The 18,944-nt window shown below is 40.5% G+C and overlaps 1 protein-coding gene across 1 annotated transcript in view; it reads left to right on the forward strand.

Annotated features, from left to right (window-relative positions):
• PTPN1 (protein tyrosine phosphatase non-receptor type 1) overlaps nt 1-18,944 on the forward strand; it is a 75,931-nt gene that overhangs the window by 36,799 nt on the left and 20,188 nt on the right. Inside the window, exons 2-3 of the mRNA XM_054466685.2 lie at nt 14,335-14,425; nt 17,824-17,924. Coding sequence (XP_054322660.1) covers nt 14,335-14,425; nt 17,824-17,924 — 192 coding nt within the window. The remainder of the gene's footprint in view (nt 1-14,334; nt 14,426-17,823; nt 17,925-18,944) is intronic.

Consider the following 18,944-nt stretch of genomic DNA (forward strand, 5'->3'; position numbering starts at 1 on the left):
TAGACTGTTCTTTTACAGGAATGGTTTTGTGGTTCTCAGCATTTAAAAAAAATAGTGGTTCCAATATGTTTTATTGACATCAATTACTGTAAGTCTGATTCATTTTCTGCCTATTGATTTCTACCCAAGGTGAAATTCATGACATTTAACAGAAAACATAAGTGATTTTTTAAAAGCAGATACTATTAAGGACTGTAAAAATAAGGTTTAAAGTCAGGAACACTTGAAAAAGCAATTTTTATACCTTTGGTAATGATTCTATTCTAATCCTTTGTATAAATAATATAAATAAAGGCTCCAGAAGCTTACTATAATGAAGTTGGTGTGCTGTTTCTAAATTCTTGTTTAAGGCCCAAATTCATTTTATCTGCATTAACTTTTTTTTTTTTTTTTTGAGAAAGTCTTGCTCTGTCACCCAAGCTAGAGTGCAATAGTGTGATCTTGGCTCGCTGCAACCTCCGCCTCCCGGGTTCAAGCGATTCTCCTGCCTCAGCCTCCTGAGTAGCTGGGATTATAGGTGCGCGCCACCACGCCCGGCTAATTTTTGTGTTTTTAGTAGAGACGGGGTTTCACTATGCTGGTCAGGCTGGTCTCAAACTCCTGACCTTGTGATCTGCCTGCCTCGGCCTCCCAAAGTGCTGGGATTACAGGCGTGAGCCACCGCACCCGGCCGCGTTAAAATTTTTCAGTGGTAGACCACCGTGTCAATATGTTGCTTTCACTGACAACAGTATTTTCTTAAAGATAGGATGCTCCATTTCTAGATGAATCTCATTCTAGCTGGAAAATAATTTTTTAGTTCTGAAACTACATCAGGCCTCAGGGAATCAAAAATAGCTATTAGCCACACACATATAAAGTGGCTTAGCTTTGTAAATGATTTAGGGTCACCATCAATGACAATGGTCCCTTTTTATTGTATTTTTAAGAGTTTCTTATCTTAAATGGCTGCATAACCATAGCATTTTAAAAAAATTAAGTAAATGACCATGTTAATGCTCTATTAAGCTTCCAAACAATATTGTAATTTACTTTGAAGATTTTTTTTATTCTCGACATCCTGCAGCTTGACCCTTTGCCTCCGTGTCTCAGTGCTGCTTATTTTGAGGTGTGGACTGGAGTCCGTCTATCCCCCTTGTCTCTGAACTGCTCCGTTTTGTGCATCCTGGGCACATTTCTCTGTAGTAGCTTTCAATTTGCTCATGCTTTGAGTGGGCTTAATCTAGCGTTTATCCTATCTCTTAAGGTTTTTAAAAAAATTTTCATGATTATTCATTTTATTTCCAGGATTTCTCATTTCTTCAGTCACATCTCCTTGTTCTGGTTTTACTTCTTCCTGTTTTTATTCATAACATCTTTTTTATACATGATTCCTTCATGTATTTCTAATCTTAAGTATATTTAATTGCTTATTTGATTTTTTTTTTTTTTTTATTGAGACAGGGTCTTACTCCCACCAGGCTGGAGTGCAGTGACATAGTCATAGCTCACTGCAGCCTCAACTACTTGGACTCAAGCGTCCTTCCCACCTCAGCCTCCCAGGTAGCTAGGAATACAGGTGTGAGAGCCGCCACACCCAGCTAATTTGTCTTACTATGTTGCCCAGGCTGGTCTTGAATTCCTGGGCTCATGTGATCTGCCCTTCTTGGCCTCCTGAAGTGCTGAGATTATAGGTGTGAACCACTGCACCTGGCCAAGTATGTTTATTTATTTATTTTAATTTGAGAGGGAGTCTCGCTCTGTCGTGCCCAGGCTGTAGTGCAGTGGCACAATCTCAGCTCACTGCAACCTCTGCCTCCTGGGTTCATGCGATTCTTTTGCCTCAGCCTCCTGAGTACCTGGGGTTACAGGTGCGTGCCACCGCGCCTAGCTAATTTTTGTGTTTTTAGTACAGGTGGGGTTTTACCCTGTTGGCCAGGCTGGCCTTGAACTCGTGACCCCAAGTGATTCGCCCGCCTTGGCCTCCCAAAGTGCTGGGATTACAGGCATGAGCCACCACGCCTGGCCCAAGTATGTTTATTTTTAAAGTCCCCAACAAGCTATACAATAAATTGCATATGGAATGGATTTTTGTTCTAGTTGATTTGTTGGTTATCATTTGTAGAACTAACTAGTTATCTGCTGTGTTTGATACATTGCCTTCTAGGTCATTTTGAGTTGGGAGCCTTTTGTTTTGTTTTTATTCTCATGCTGGTTTTGAGCCTAGCTGTGCCTTTATGGTTTTCTCTAAATTTAATTGACCATTGTTTTATGTTTGGAGCAGTGGGTGTACATCAGAATGTGAAAGCAGCCCCACCGTCTCCACCAGAGGGTCTCCATGCCAGTTTCACGAGGCATTTTTCATACCCCCATTCCTGCCCTTATCCCTTGATTTGTGGGGAGTTTGTAAAGCAGTTGATTGTTTTTTTTCCATGTAGTTTTCCAAGTGCACATAACTGTTCTGTTGGTGACTTGTAGCTCCATTATCTATTAACCTTGCCCCAGACCACTGTACAAGCGGACCCAACACTTCCTCCAGCTGTGGCAGGGACAGTTACTTGGTATCCTGCTGCCTTTTCAATGCTGACCAGTTTTGCCCCTTCCTCCCCTCAACCCCTGTCTTTCGTTCAACTATCACATAAGATTCTGGTTTGCTTTTTAGTATGTGTTCTTATTCAGTACATAGTCATTTTAAAATTTAAACCAAAACAGACCTGGTACTGATTAGCTTGATTTTAAGCCTTTTCTTTATTATTAAACAGTGTAGTTTATCTTAGCATTTAATATTAAGTACATGATTTATTTCATATTGCTTATATGAATGTACACATAAATATAATAAAAATATTTTCCTAAGGTTTTTGTAGTAAATTATATCGTTTCATTAACTTTCATATATGAAGGATATAGCATTGCTTTTGACTTGGAAGACATTGAACCTCTGATTTGTATATTCCTTGGACTATACTTTGTTACATAGAAATTTTCTCATTTATAATGAGATTTGTGATTAACAAAATTTGTTCACCATGCATTACTTTGAAGATTTCTAAAATTTTATGCTAGCCACCCCACCCCCCTTCTATATATATCTCCCTATTCAGCGACTACTGCAAGAGTTCCAGGAAATGTACACCGTGTGTTCACTTACTGCATTTTAAATCATTGCCTTTACTATACTTCTGCATTTCCCTTCAGTCTAGCTCTGTCTGTACATTTCTGAGAGCCAGTAGCTTCCCTGAAGAACCAGGTAACAACTGGAACAATCAAATTAGACAACCATTTGTAGAATGGAGGTTCTGGGAGAGCTTAGAAGATGTGATGGGTGCTAAGGGACTTTGTAGTTCCCTGAAGTTCCAGTGAGTAAAAGGTGCCCCTGGAATTTTTTCTTCCTTCAGACTTTTAAAACAGAGATCACTTTCAAAAATTACTCTTTCTGCTTTGAATCCATGTTTTAGTAACTATTTTGGCACTGTTTGGTCAGAAGGCTATGTGGGTCAACTGCAAATAAATAAATAAAGTAAAATAAATGTGATTTCAGTAACTTCCATTTTGTAACAAGTAATCGATAAAATAGGATTGGATCAGATATTTGCTTATACACATTCCCTTTCAGGAGCACTTCTGTTCTATAAAGAATGTTGGAATAGTGTTAAGGACACTTCAAGCTTTGGGAACCTTTAGAAGTATCCATTGATTCAGTTAACAAAATTATGTTGAGTGCCTACTCTGGGCCTGGGCCTGTGTTAGGAGGGGACACTAAGATGAGAGTCCAAAGCACTTCTTCTCAGACTCCCGGCTGCTAATGGGTTGCTGCCTCTACTACTTCACTTCGCAGATAGCTTTAAAATGAATAATGCATTTTACCATGGAGCCCGTAAGGGACACTTACCCAGTTGTGGACTAAGGAGAAGGGTGTTAAACCCAGATTGTGATGTTTCACTTGATGAAGTGCTTAATATAAACATGGAAATATTTCCGCAAGGATAAACTGGCTTTTATGCCTGTGTGTTTTCAGGAGAAATAGAAATCTAATCAAACATTGTCAGCTTTTCACCCAAGTTTGACTTTTTGCCTAATTGAATTTGGGAGGTGTCTGAATAATGGATAATGAGCTTTCCTCAATAAATATAAAAATTAATTAACTCCAGGCCCTAATTCATTCTGTTACCAGAGTTTTATAAGTATGTTACCCCTTTGTGTTCATTGGGAGATCATCTGTTACCTTCTTAAATGAGTGGGGGAGGATGGGAAATGAGGAAGAGCTATAAAAACTATTCAGGTGAAGAAGGTTTCTGCCCCTCCTTGCCCCTTTTAAAATCTCCAGCTCAGCAGATGCTTTGTTTAAACTTGATCAAGTGTTTGTGAATCTTCCTAGCCTAGCTAAATCATAACTTTGGAAGGACTTGCTTTTTTCTCTCATGACAGTGGTTTACCACAGAAATGATTCAGATCACTTTGGGTGCCTGATCCCTATGTAAAATGATACAGTGAAATGGAAACCATTTACCTGTAAGCTTTGGGCACACCCAAGCCTGCTTCAGGAGCACATGATCAGGTGTGCACTCTGGGAGAGCCATACACATTTGACATCTATGATGTGTGGCGTTTTATTCTATCACATTTCTGAAATCTACACGAAGAGCAAGGAGGCTCTTAAGCTCTTAAAAAACCGCTGAGGTGTGGACTAGGGGAAGGAGGGATCCGTAAAGAATCTGTTTGTTACCTGTTGATACTATTTCCCATTGGTAAAATTTCTAATTTAGTGTGATCCAGCCCTGAAATGCTGAGGCACACACTGAATGACTCCTGACATCTTTAGTGTTTTTGTTTAGGGGACTCTTACTGGGAATCTGTTTCATGGCAAGTTTATTATTCCCTTTTGGTTTGGCTCATCAGTTTACCCAGCAGTCATCTTAATCGGTTTTAAAGGCTTTTATTTTATTTTGTTTTCTCTGTGGAAATTTTCCACATTCAGTAGATTAGAAGTAGTTATTTAATCTTTGGTTAGCATAATAAAAGATCTTCTAGGGACATTTTATGCTTGCAGTGGAAGGCTAGTTAAATGTGTTCGTTAGTCATGAATCTGCTTTTTCTGTAGCTGTTGGAAAGTTAGCTCACCTATGATACAGTTGTAGAATACAGAAATCTTGTTTTGCTGTTATGGTACGGTAGTCTACTTACTTTCTTCCAAACCACTAATGTAATAGTTACCTTTAATTATGTAGGTCCTATCACCCCTCAATTTTAAGACTCTAAGCCTGGCATTTTATCTTACAAAATGAAATATAAAGACTTGTACTCAGAGTATGTGTGTGTTTTCCATATACCATTCTAAAGTAGAGAAAGATGAGGGATTCGCCAGAAACTGTGATTTCTAATAAATTATCCAGAAACTGACCCCTTCTCACCTCTTCTGTTACTGTCACTGTGGTTTCAGCCACAGCATCCTTTGCTGCATTGTTACCTTAGCTTCGTGACTGTATCCTTCCTTACACCATTGATCCCTGCAATCCCATCTGCGTGTAGCAGCCAGAAGGGATCCACTTACTGCTGTGATCAGAAATCCTCGGCCAGGTGCAGTGGCTCATGCCTGTAATCTCAGCACTATGGGAGGCTGAGACTGGAAAATTATTTGAGCCCAGGAGTTTGAGACCAGCCTCAGACTGGGTAATATAATGGGACCTCATCTCTACAAAAAAAAAAAAAAAAAAAAAAAAAATTTTTTTTTTTTTTAAACTAGCCAGGTATAGTGCTGATATACCTGTTCTGGGATCCAGCATGCTCTCCCTGACCTGCAGCTTCATCTCCACCACTTTGCCCCTCACTCCCACCACAATGGCTTTCTTCTCTTCCTCAGACGTGCCACGCATCCTCCTACCTGGAATATTCCCCTCCAGACATTCCCGTGGCTCACTCCCTCACCTTCATCAGATCTCTGTTCCAGTGTCACTTTTACTGGAAGGTCTTTTGTGACCATTCTACTTATTATAAAAAAAAATCTGCCCAACCTTCTCCTTTTATTTCCTCCACTTGATTTTTCAATTTAGTACTTATCAGCTGACATATATTTTGTCTCTCTGTCTCTGTCTGTCATGGAAGGTAAATTCTATAAAGGAAAGAATTTTTATGTTTGGTTCTTTGCTGTAGCTCCAATATTCAAAACAGTGCCTGACACACAGTAGGCCCTTTATATTTGTTGAATAAATGTTGACACTCTGATATCTAATTGTTGTCTAGTGACTAATACGAAAACTATAGAGTGATAATAAAAGCATTACCTTAGTAGACTGGAAAGGGATGAGCCCTAGGATGAACTTTCTGCCTGGCGATCTTGCTGAGTTTAGGAGGCAGATTGGGGTTCAAAGGAGGCTGAAATGGCCAGGATTTGCAGAGCAGGGTACTAAGGATGAGCAGGCTGTGACAGAAAGAACTCCAGAAATCTGCAAAGGGATCACCTTGAGTCTGGCTGGATACAGTATACACTTTGTAGGGTGTCTCTTCATGAGCTTGGATAAAGAACAACTGTTGGGGAATGGATAATTCCCAGCACTCATTCAAGCTTGCATTGGCCAGAATGGAGAGAGACACACCTCTGTAATACGTAGGATATTTGGTAGAAACATTCAACCGAAAACCGTCAGATATGCAAAAAGTAATAATAATAAGCAAACAATGTGATGCATAGCTAGAAGAAAAATCAGACATTAGAAACAAGCCCAGAAATGACAGATGATAAATTAGCAGATAAGGACATTAAAACAGCTATTATAAATAACTTCGTAGATTTAAAGAAAAACAACATAATGAGGAAAATGGAAGAAAAAGAACCGAATACCATTTCTAAAGAAGAAAAATACAGTATCTGAAATGAGAATTTAGCTGGATAGGATTAATAGTTTAGGCACTGCAGAAGAAAAAAACAGGGAGCCATCTATATGAGAATATACCCAAGTGAAGTACAGAGAGGAAAAAATGTGGATTGGGGGGTGCCTCAGTGACATACAGAACAATATTAAACAAGTGTGCCCCCAAAATACTTGAAGGAATAATGTTCAAGTTTTTTCCAGGTTTAATGAAAACTATAAGCCTACAGATTCAAGCATTTCAACCAACCTTCAGCAAAATAAACAGAACCACAGTAGGCCTGGCACATTGTCTCATGCCTGCAATCCCAGCACTTTGGGAGCCTGAGTCAGGAGGATCGCTTGAGATCTGCTTGGGCACCATAGCCAGATCCTGTCTCTACGAAAAATAAAATGAAATAAATTAGCTGGATGTAGAGGTCCACACCTGTAATTCTAGCTAGCCTGGAGGCTAAGAAGGGAGGATTGCCTGAGCCCATTAGTTCAAGGCTGGAGTAAGCTAGGACCGCATCACTGCACTCCAGCCTAGGCAACAGCAAGACCACATCTCTCTCTCTCTCAAAAGGCAGTGAAATAAAGACTTATTTGGGGAAAAAATAAAGGCAGAGAATTTGTTGCCAGCAGACTAGCATAAAAAAAAAAGGAAGTCCTTGAAACAGAAGAGAAACGATAAAAGATGGAAATTTGGGTATATACAAAAGAATGAGGACTGCTAAAGATGACATATATAGATAAATATGAAATATATTTTTATTTTAAAATTTATTGAAAGCAAAAATAAAAATACATTATATTTATAACATAGAAGTAAAAATGTATGATAATAGCATAAAGGGTAAGTGGACAAATGCTATTGTCGTATTTTTGGTAAAATGTACTATTATTTGAAAGTAGACCGTCATGAATTCAATGCATATTGTAAACCAAATAGAACACTAAAAAATGAAAATAAAGAGATATGGCTAATGTGCCAATGGTGGAGATAAGATAGATGCAAAAAAAAAAAAAAAAAAACATTCAAAAGAAGGCAGAGATAGAGGAAAAAAGGAACAAAGATCAAATGAGTCAAATAGAAAGCAACTAAACTAGCAATATGACAGATTTAAATCTAGCCATGTCAATAGTTATATTAAATGTAAATGTTCTAAATACCTGAATTAAAGGATGAAGATTGTCAGATTAGATTGAAAAAGCATGACCCAACTACATGCTGTCTGTAAGAAATTAGAAAAAGAACAAATTAAATCCAAAGTAAGAAGAAGAAAGGAAATAGAGTAGAAGTTAGTGAAGTATAAAACAAAGAGAAAGCAAATCAATTAAATGAAAAGCTGGTTCTTTGTAAAGATCAATAAAATTGATAAATTGCTAGCTAAACTGGCCAAGAAAAAAGAAAAGACATACAAATTAACAGTATCAGGAAGAAAAACAGAATTCAAAGGAGTATTATGCAAACTTTGTGCTAGTAAATGCAATAAGTTAGATGATATGGAAAAAAATGTGAACAATACAAAGCAGACTGTGGTTGCCCTTGGTGGCAGTAGGGGGGTGGGAGTGGAAGGTTGAATTGACTGGAACCAGAAGCACAAGTGAACTTTTTCGGGTGATGGAAGTGTTTTGTATCTTGGTTGCATTGATAGTTAAATGATTGTAGACATTGCTTAAAACTCACTGAACACTTAAGTGGGTATGTTTTATTATTTGTAAAATATACCTCAAAATCAGTTTTAAAAATGTTTTCAAGTACATACTTAAGAGCTTTGCATTTTACTCTGAGTATACCTTAATTTTAAAATCTATTTTTTAAAAGTATTATGTAGATACCTTTTATTTATCTAATGTCTTTATTAAATGACATCTCCACGTTTTCCTTCTTCCCTCTCTTTTTTTTTTTTTTATTTCTCTCTCAGGCATGCACACATACACCAAAAAAAGTACATATGCATAATCCTTTTGGCTGAATAAAATCAGTTGCAACTGTTATTGACATTTTGGCCTTTATTTGCTCCAGGTAAATATTCGTTAGCTGAGTGGTTTATCTGTATCAGATATTTCTTACATCTTCATTCAGTCACACCAGCTGGACTGACCAGATTGTTTTTCACTTCAAGGGCAGAATTTGTACTCACTGCTGAATGCTTCCAAATGATAAGTAGAACAACAAATTTAAGACTTAGATTTTTACTTTTTCAGGTTTTTTTTTTTTTTTCTGTGCTGTATAGCGTTTCCCTGAAAGCTTAATCTCATCTGTAAGTGATGCAGTGGATGTGTTACTATTGGATTAATTTATTTACTCTTAGGTAGGTTTGTAATCTGTCATCATGCTGTTGTTTTTTCGTGTGGGTTTGTTTTTGGTTTTGAGACCGGGTCTTGCTCTGTTGCCCAGGCTGGAGAGGTTAGAGTGCAGTGATGTGTTTATGGGTCACTGCAGCTTCAATCTCCTGGGCTCAAGTGATCTTCCTGCCTCAACCCCTTGTGTAGATGGAAGCACAGGTGCATGCCACCACACCCGGCTAATTTTTTAAATTTATTGTAGAGACGAGATATCGTTTTTTTGCCCAAGGCTGATCTTGAACTCCTGGGCTCAAGCAGTCCTCCCACCTCGGCTCCCAAAGTGCTGGGATTACAGACGTGAGCCACCACTCGAGCTCCATCATTCTGTTATTAGTTGCTCTCTAGTATGAGTCAAAAACTCTTACCTGCCCTTTTATAGTTTTATAAATAAATAAGCAGAATAGCAGAATGTGGACATTTTTTAAATCCAAATTGAATATGCACATGACTCAAGGAGTCAAATAGTACCATAATAGGTTTATGATAAAATCCAGTGGTTTGGCTGGGTGTAGTGGCTCACACTTGTAATCCCAGCACCTTGGGAGGCTGAGGCAGGTGGATCACCTGAAGTCAGGAGTTTGAGACCAGTCTGACCTACATGGTGAAACCCTGTCTCTACTAAAATACAAAATTAGCCGGGCATGGTGGTGCATGCCTGTAATCCCAGCTACTTGGGAGGCTGAGGCAGGAGAATCGCTTGAACCTGGGAGGCAGAGGTTGCAGTGAGCCAAGATCGCATTATTTCAGAACAATTTTCCACAAGATCAGTGAGTGCTATCCAGTAGACGTATAATACAACCCACATACATGACTTTACATTTTCTTGTAGCCATAGTAAAAAAGGTCAAAAGAAGCAGATGAAATTAATAGCCTGGGCAACAAGGGCAAAACCCCATCATTTAAAAAAAAAAAAAAATCTGGTGGTTTGCTGTTCCCACCTCAGACCATTTCTCTGGTCTTTCTCATCGACCACCACTCCCAATCTTTGTTCTGCTGATTGATTACAGCTTGTATATATCTCCATATTTCTAAGCAAAATGTTTATCTTTTTTAAATTTATAAATTCTTTTTATTATTTTTCAGAGACAGGGTCTTAACTCTGTCACCCAGGCTGGAGTACAGTGGCACCATCGTAGCTCACTGTAGCCTCGAACTCCTGGGCTCAAGCAGTCTTCCCGCCTCAGCCTCTCAGGTAGCTGAGACTACACTACACTACAGGCACATACCACCATGCCCAGCTCAAAATATTTATCTTTTGATACATTAATCGAGGCCATTATTAAGGTGGAGGATTTAGTTTTCTTAAACAGCCATCCCCTTTCTTTTCCTCCCTTCTGCTTCACTGCCCCCATTTTCCCAATGTTTTGCCTTTTGGTTAAATCAGTACTCATTGTTTACATTATTTGCCTCTGCACATAGTCACAGATAGTATTGTACTGTACTGTGTTTCTTTTTTAAACATTATTTCTGTTGTTAATAATTGACTTTTTAATTTTTTTCCTATTTTGTTTTTTAAAGAGATGGGGTCTTACTATATTGCCCAGGCTAGAGTTCAGTGGCTCTTCGTGGGCACGATCCCACTGCTGATCAGTACAGGAATTTCCACCTGCTCCATTTCCAACCTGGACCAGTTCACCCCTTCTTAGGCAACCTGGTGGTCCCCCATTCCCAGGAGGTCAGCATATTGATGCCAAACTTAGTGCAGACACCCGATCAGCATAACGCATGCAGCCCAGGACTCCTGGGCTCAAGCAGTCCTCCCACTAAGCCTCCCGCGTAGCTGAGACTACAGACACTTGCCACCACACCAGGTTAATTTTTGTGTTTTTTGTAGAGGTGGGGTCTTGACATGTTGTCCAGACTCATCTCAAACTTCTCAGCTCAAGTGAGCCTCCTGCCTCAGCTTCCCAAGTAGCTGGGATTATAGACGCATGCCACCACACCCCATGATAATTGCCTTTTTTAAAAATTTGCATAGTTTTCTTTGTAGCTTTTGCTAATCTTCTCATATCTTCTTATAGCCTTACAGAATGATTTTCCACAAGATCAGTGAGTGCTGTCCAGTAGACATATAATACAACCCACGTACATGATTTTACCTTTTTTTGTAGCCATAGTAAAAAAGGTCAAAAGAAGCAGATGAAATTAATAGTATCTTTTACTTAACCCAGTTTGTTCAAAATGTTATTTCAATAAATGGTCAATATTTAAAAACTTGAGATATTTTGCTTTTATTTCTTTCTTTTGTTACTAATTCTTCAAAATCCAATATGTATTTTACACTTACAGAACATCTCTTTTTAGACTGGCCACATGTGGCTCGTGGTTACTGTATTGGACAGACGGTTTCAGTTTCAAGTTTTTCCTTGGAGACATCCTACTTGAAATTTCCATTCTCCATGTATCTGGGTGGTTGTTCTATAGACTTGCCACTCACAGCTGTCATCTTGAGACTTTCTTTGCTTTTCTTCTCTATTGGATATTCAGTTTCCTGGATTCCAGGTCTTCTCATTTTCCTCTAGTAGTTTTGTTAGGTCATGGTTGGTATGGCATGGTTGGGATAGCGTGTTCACACAGCTATCTCGTGAGTCATACTCCTCCAATCCAGCCTGCTCGCTTCCCGTGTCTGTCATGCAGTTGTCACCCTGCTATCTCTCCCTCCAGTTTTTGCAGAAATTTCCTTTGTTTTCACTCTTGGGTCTTCCTCTCCCACCCCGCATGTGTCCTATATCTTTCTCTTTCTTGGTTTATTTCATCACTCAGGTGGAAAAGATGCTCCAGTGGATTACTGGGAAAAGGGGAGCATGGATGATAAAGGTATTGAGACCTTACACGTCAGGGAATTTTTTTTTTTTTTTTTTGAGACGGAGTTTTGCTCTTGTCCAGGTTGGAGTGCGGTGGTGCCATCTCAGCTCACTGCAACCTCCACCTCCTGGATTCAAGTGATTCTCCTGCCTCAGCCTCCTGAGTAGCTAGGATTACAGGCACCTGCCACCACGCCCAGCTAATTTTTTGTATTTTTAATAGAGATGGGGTTTCACTGTTTTGGCCAGGCTGGTCTTGAACTCCTACTTCAGGCGATCCACCCACCTCAGAATGTTTTTATTGTCCCTTGTTATTTCATGACTGTTGGGCTAGGTATAGAATTCCAGAATCATTGTTCTTAGAATCTCGAAGGCATTGCTTCATTGCTGGCCAGCTTTCAGTGTTCTTGCAAAGTCTGAAGCTGTGCTAATCACCTCATCCTTTGAAAGTGAACTGTTTTTTCTTCCCAGAAACTTACAGAACATTCTCTTTGTCCGCAGAATTCTGGGATTGCAATTACTGTGCCTTAGAATGGGTCTGTTTTTATCATTATGAAGAGTACTGGATGGGTCAGGGAAGTTTTCTTGAATTACTTTTTGATGTTTTCTTTCCTTGTATTTTTTTTTTTTTTGTGGCTAACTTTCTATTTTTTTTTCTTGGTTTACCTTCTTGGGCAGGGGGATTTCTTCTACTTATATTTGATTCTTCAGTTGAGCTTGTCATTCTTGCTATCTTGTTTTTAAGTTTCGAGAGACATCTTTATTTTATATAACATTCTATTCTTAATACATAGATGCAAGATCTTTTCTTTCTGAGTATATTAATATATATTTTAAATCTTTCTATTCTCTGCAGTTTCTTTCCTCCAAGGGTTGTTTTTTTTTTTTTTCTGGTTTTTTTGTTTGTTTGTTTTTATGTTAGAGACTTTCCTGTTATATCTGGTCATCAGTGGTATCTGCACGTGGTGGAGAGTAGGGGCTTATTGGAGTATGAGATCCTTGAGCAGGTGTAAGGAGCCTGTCAACACTGTGCTGGCCTCAGGGCCTCTAGGGAGGCTGCCAGTTGTGCACTCTGAGGATACCTTTTGGTCGTGCCTTTTGTCTGGTCAGATTATCTAGAGATGCTCTGCCTCCTGCCTGGAGGAGAGGGGTCTAGCTGCCAGCGGTGTGAGTGTCTCTTGGGGAAAAGAACTTGAGTTCCTGGTGTTTGGCTTGTGCATGGCCGCTTACCCCATTTTTGGTGGAGCGCTCACACCTTGTGCCAACAGTCTTGCTGCAGTTCATAGACCTTCTGGTTTACATTTTTCCAGAAAGTATGTCTTTAGATTTCTGCAGAAGTCTGAGGAGCATGGAAGGAGCTTGGGGAATGAGATGGCAATCCAGGTCTTCCCAGATGGCTCTACCTTTATCCCCTGCAGGGAATCCCACTCCTCCTTCCTGACTGGGAGCACAGCCAGAGCCTTGGGAGGAATCTGGAGTGGAAATCTCAGGCGGTCTGGCTTTCTTACTGTTCACTTGTAATTTTGCTTTCTCACAACTGCCAACCACTAATCAGCCTGATTTCCAGCTTCCAGAATTCTATTGCTGTTGTCTGCTCTCCTATTCCCACCGTAGGGGACGGGGCTGTCTTTTTTTTTTTTTTTTTTAATTATGGTAAAATATACAAAACATGAAGTGTTCCATTTTAGCCATTTTTAGGTACACAGTTTAGTGGCAGTAAGTACATTCACGTTGTGTGTATTTGTTTTTTTAGTAATAAACAATATAAAATTATTGGGTTTTTTAGTAATAAATACAAATAAAAGATTGTTTAATGTGATTATCGTGGAATTTTAGGTGTGATCAGGAGCCATGGTGTAGTCTTCTGTTGAAACAGGGGTGATAGGATTTGTTTACCACCTCCTAGGAAAGCAGTTGGATAGTTTGTTGGCATAAAAGTACATTTTATCTATTTTTAATAATCGTAGCTTTATAGAAATTGCAGTTGGAACTCCCAGGCCTGGCATTCAAGGCTCTCTGAGATCTGGGCTACCCACCCATGTCCTCCAGCAGTCTGTCGCACCTCCTCCTGCCCACTCACTGTTCCTGGCATGAGATGTGATCTCCAGCCCCCATGCCTTTGCTGTGTGGGGTGTTCCAGAGTGAATTGTCCCTCCTGTCTGTCTCTCTGCCCTCTTCCTCATCTTTCCATCTTTCTGCCCCACATCACTGCCTCCCACCCAAGGCCTGTGTACATACCTCTGAATTATCACCTTGCCTTTCCCATATTGCCCGGCTCTCTTTGATGTCTGTTTCTTTGCTGAGTCTTCCTCAGTGCCTGACAGTCAGTTAAATGTCTTTATTCTTTTTTGTAGGATATCCGACACGAAGCCAGTGACTTCCCATGTAGAGTGGCCAAGCTTCCTAAGAACAAAAACCGAAATAGGTACAGAGACGTCAGTCCCTGTAAGTATCCACATGGCTGGTACCAGTCTTGCTCTTCCTTTGCTGCAGGCCCTTTTAGTCAAGACTCCTTTCGCCTCGGGGTTTAGTATAATAATAAATCAACGTAGCAGAGGTTTATGACTCGATTGTTTCCTGTAGTAAAGGCATTAGAGACTTATAGTAATGGCTCATTTTTCCACCATTATACAAGGGCTCAGGTTTCAGTTTCTGGAAAATTCAGTGAAGTTCAAAGCACTTTTCTTAAGCTTTGACTGTTTTTGTGATGAATCATTTTCCTACCAGCTGAAGCAGAGTATAGCAGGCATAATAAAACCTTTTCTGGATGACTCAGCAGCAGCGTCATTAGGGCATGAGCATTGTGTTCCGCTGTAATGAAGCCCCGCACAGGCATTCATGGGTGGGCACTGTTGTCCCCTGCGCTGAATATGCAAGGCAGCTCTGCCTGGAGTCCCCACCGCCTCCACCCCCACCAACCTCGTCATTTTTCTCCCTCTTTCCTGCTGTTAGTTCTTCCTAGGATTGTCAGTGTGCCTGCTGGCCTGTGGCAGCCCTGTCCGCCTTCTGAGTGATTGGCTGTCAGTCTGCCAGTAGCTGAAAAGTAAATAACATGTTATAATTTGCATAAAGTAAGGAAAACTGGAGCTGAGTACAGGACTTGAACTGCGCCGTCTCCTCTAGGCCACAGAGGCCTTTTTGACCCCCTTCCAGGTCTTTAGACATTGTCAGGCAGCGAGGGGTCATAGCTGCCAATGTCTCCATGGTAGTACGCTCTGCCAAGGATGCAGAAGATTCTCCAGTCATTCCTCCAGTGGGCACTTGCTGCAGGTCCTGTGCCCATGGCTGGGAGTGGTGGCTGTCATTGTTCTCTGCCAGAAGGGTTAGCAGTGCATCCTGACCTGACTTATGTGGCGCCCAGATTCCTGGAAGGGGTCTAAAAATGGACCTAGACTTGGTGTAGAACGTGTGCCTCTTGGCCTGCCACCATGGTTCCCTGCCTGGTTTTGTGTGTCAGCTCTGCCACTTAAGAGCTGAGTGGCTTTGGGCAAGTTGTTCTCTCTCATAGGAGTGTGTGAAGATGAAGCAACATAAGCTGCTTAGCCCAGCGCCCAGTACCTCACGCAGACATAAGTGCTCAGTAAATGTTGTCTATGGTGGGGATGGTTGTCACCAACATCTGAAGTGCACTTCTAGGTCATCAGGTGACATGATTGGCGCCAACACATGGTACTCTTGATTTAGCACATCTCAGCTGAGGCACCTCATTGATATTTGTTTAAAAACAAAAACAAAAAACCTTGGTGATTCTGCTGTGAAGTCCTGGCCAGAAACCTCCAGACTGCTGATCAGAAAGCAACAGAACCATCACCGTTCACCTCTTTCACATGGTGCCAGGATACCCTGGGTCTCTAGCTTTTACTGTAGTTGCTCTAATTAGGGAATTATCTTGTCTTTAATATTTCTTTGCTACATTTTTTAACATTTCTTATCTAAATGGTTTTATGAATCAGTTTTACAGAGAAAAAAACCAGTATTTAAAATATTCTTCCAGGGGCTGGTCCAAGTACAGTAGTGTTTACAACTATGTGATCACAGCCAGTTACAGATTTCTTTGTTCCTTCTCCATCCCCCCTGCTTTACTTGACTAGCCAAAAAAAAAAAAAATACTTCCAGGGAAACAATTATCCAACTTTTTCACTCCTTTTATCTTCCTCTTATCTTCCTCCCCTACTCCTATCCTCCTCCCCTACTCCTATCCTTCAGTAGAAACAGTCATTTGCTTTGAAGGTTATGGGGGAGAATGAGTCAAGGCAGGTCACCTGCTGCCCAGCTCACAGTGCTGCTGGTGATGACAGCAGTCCACAGTTATAGGCACTTGCTGAACGAGGGGCTCTGTATACACCTCAGCTCATTGACTCTTCCCACAACCCTCTTGTCACCTACCATTTAGCAAGTGAAAAAACCAAGGCTCTGAGGTGAGTTGTTTGCCCAGAGTCACCCAGTGCTGTTTGAACCCACTCACATAACCAACCAATACCATTACATAATTTTTTGAGGTCTTTTATCTCTATGATCCACTTAAAAATTATCCAAGTATCTTTATTTGTACTAAGCCTCCATAATGAGAAACTGTTCCAGATGGTGGCTAGGTTTCAAAGACATCTCTCTTTGGAATCCTTCTTTAGAACAAAAAGCCCCAGACCACTTATCCCCATTCACGTCTCCTTTCCCCTTTGGACCTAGGGAGAAGGTACCATTTATGGGTGGTCACCTGAGTTTATTGTCCCTTGTGCTGTGCCAGAAGTAAAGGTCCCCACCTGCTCTTATTAGCTCTACTAACAGGATAAGGAAAGTGGCCCTCAGGGAGCTACTGCTTTTGTGACAAACAAATGATACAAGAAAAAAAAAGTGGCTTTTTAATTTTAGTGACCTGGGGAAGAACTTCCAAATGAAAGTTTATTTCTAAAAACTAAAAGGTACATTTAATATACTTTCAGTGTTTAGGTTTAAATTCTCTTTCAAATGTCTTTGTCATATGCTCTGAATTTTAAAAATTTAGAATCATTGAAGTTCATTATACTTGAACTTAAAAAAAAAAACCTTGTATAAAGGTCAAGGTATGACTTCATGCTGCTGTGTACTTAGGTCATTTAATCTTCAAACCACTGGATAGAGGTTAGGTTGAAGTTCGATCTTAAATCCTACCTACTGTAGCTCATTGTACCAGCAACAGCTGTAGGGACTCGGTGGAATTCATGGTGGGTTTTGTTCCCTTTTAAAGATTGAAGCCACCATATTTTCTGCCCTCTAAAAGTTTATGTCGGTCAGGCATGGGTGGCTCACGCTTGTTATCCCAGCACTTTGGGAGACTGAGGTGGGTGGATCACTTGAGGCCAGGAGTTCGAGACCAGCCTGGCCAACATGGTGAAACCCCATCTCTACTAAAAACACAAAAATTAGGCGAGCATGGTGACCTGCGCCTGTAATCCCAGCTACTCGGGAGGCTGAGGCAGGAGAAACATTTGAATGCGGGAGATGGAGGCTGCAGTGAGCTGACAACGTGCCACTGCACTCCAGCCTGGGTGACAGAGTGAGACTCGTAATAAGTATCACAACAAGATATGACCTGAGAACAGATTTCCCAGATAGGACATGATCCATGTTTTAATATGGCTTACCGCTGTTGCTTCGTAGTGTGAAGCTTCAGACACTTCCGAAAACCCTTTCAGAAAATCCCAGTCACCCCATACTGATGACTAATCTCAACTAAAACAGGGCTTCAGCCAGTGTGAACACCCCTAATGCCACCAACTCACCTTTGCTTTTCCGTAGGGTGTGCGCCTGTATGTACGCCTTCAGCTTTTCCGGGATTAACCTCTGAGTTCTGGTTTGCCTTTCAGTTGACCATAGTCGGATTAAATTACATCAAGAAGATAACGACTATATCAACGCTAGTTTGATAAAAATGGAAGAAGCCCAAAGGAGTTACATTCTTACCCAGGTAAGCAGATTGTCTGAAATTTTTTTTTAATGTCAATTTAAGAGTTTGAGAGTGCTGTTATCCACACCTCAAATAAAATCTGCCACATCCTTTAGAAGGTCAGGATTTCAGCATACCAAAAAGCAACAAGGAAGGGGGAAAAATCATCCTTCAAAGGTTCAGTTTGGTTGTAGGGAACACTAATCTTTTCTGGGAAGCATAAGATGACATTGATGGAAATGAGAGCTTATAGAAAACAACTTTAAAATGCCAGAGGTGCCTGTGTGGTCTGCTGGCAGAGACGGCAGAGCCATGGCTGGAGGAGGGTCTGTACCTGTGTTGCTTCCAGAAGTATTTGTCGTAGAGCACTTACGATGGCAAATCTAAGAACGTTAGCAGTAGACCAGGAATCTCTGTCCAGAGCCATTCAGAGTAGCTCAGCATGGTTCTCATTCTTTGGCCAGAAGAAAGGCATCATTAGATCATGTGAACAAGCATGAAAAATAACTTAAAATTTCTGTTGGCTTTTGGCATCTTTATGGAAACAAAATCCTGAAAGTGGTTTAATAATTGAGCCTCTTGTAAAACACTCAGTGGCATGTGACCAAAGGGTATCTGGGAAAGAGGATAAAAAGAGTTTCTTTTTAATTAATCTTCTCAAGTCTTAACTTGTTACCTGTAAGTTGGTCTAAAAAGACTGTGTTTCTCATTTTGTTTTTCATCATAATTTTTGTTTTCTCATTCCATATCAGCTTTCAGTCTTATATGGCTTTAGGCCATAGGGCGATTTTGAACATTGTAATTTTGCTTAATAATTAGGAAATTAAAATTCTGGGGAAGACAGAATGCTCTATGAAGAAAGGCTGCTTTGAGCAAGGAGCCTAGGTCAGGGCGCGTTCAACTGAGGCCTTTCTTCACTGTCTTTCTGTCTTGTCCCAGTTCCTCCCCATTTATGACTAAAATCAGCCCAGATGCTTCTCGTCATCTGGGATGTAGAGCATCAGCCCAGCTGTGTTCAGTCCTATGGGGCCATTGAGTAAG

Source organism: Pongo pygmaeus, chromosome 21 (genome assembly GCF_028885625.2).
Source record: "Pongo pygmaeus isolate AG05252 chromosome 21, NHGRI_mPonPyg2-v2.0_pri, whole genome shotgun sequence".
Lineage (NCBI taxonomy): Eukaryota > Metazoa > Chordata > Mammalia > Primates > Hominidae > Pongo > Pongo pygmaeus.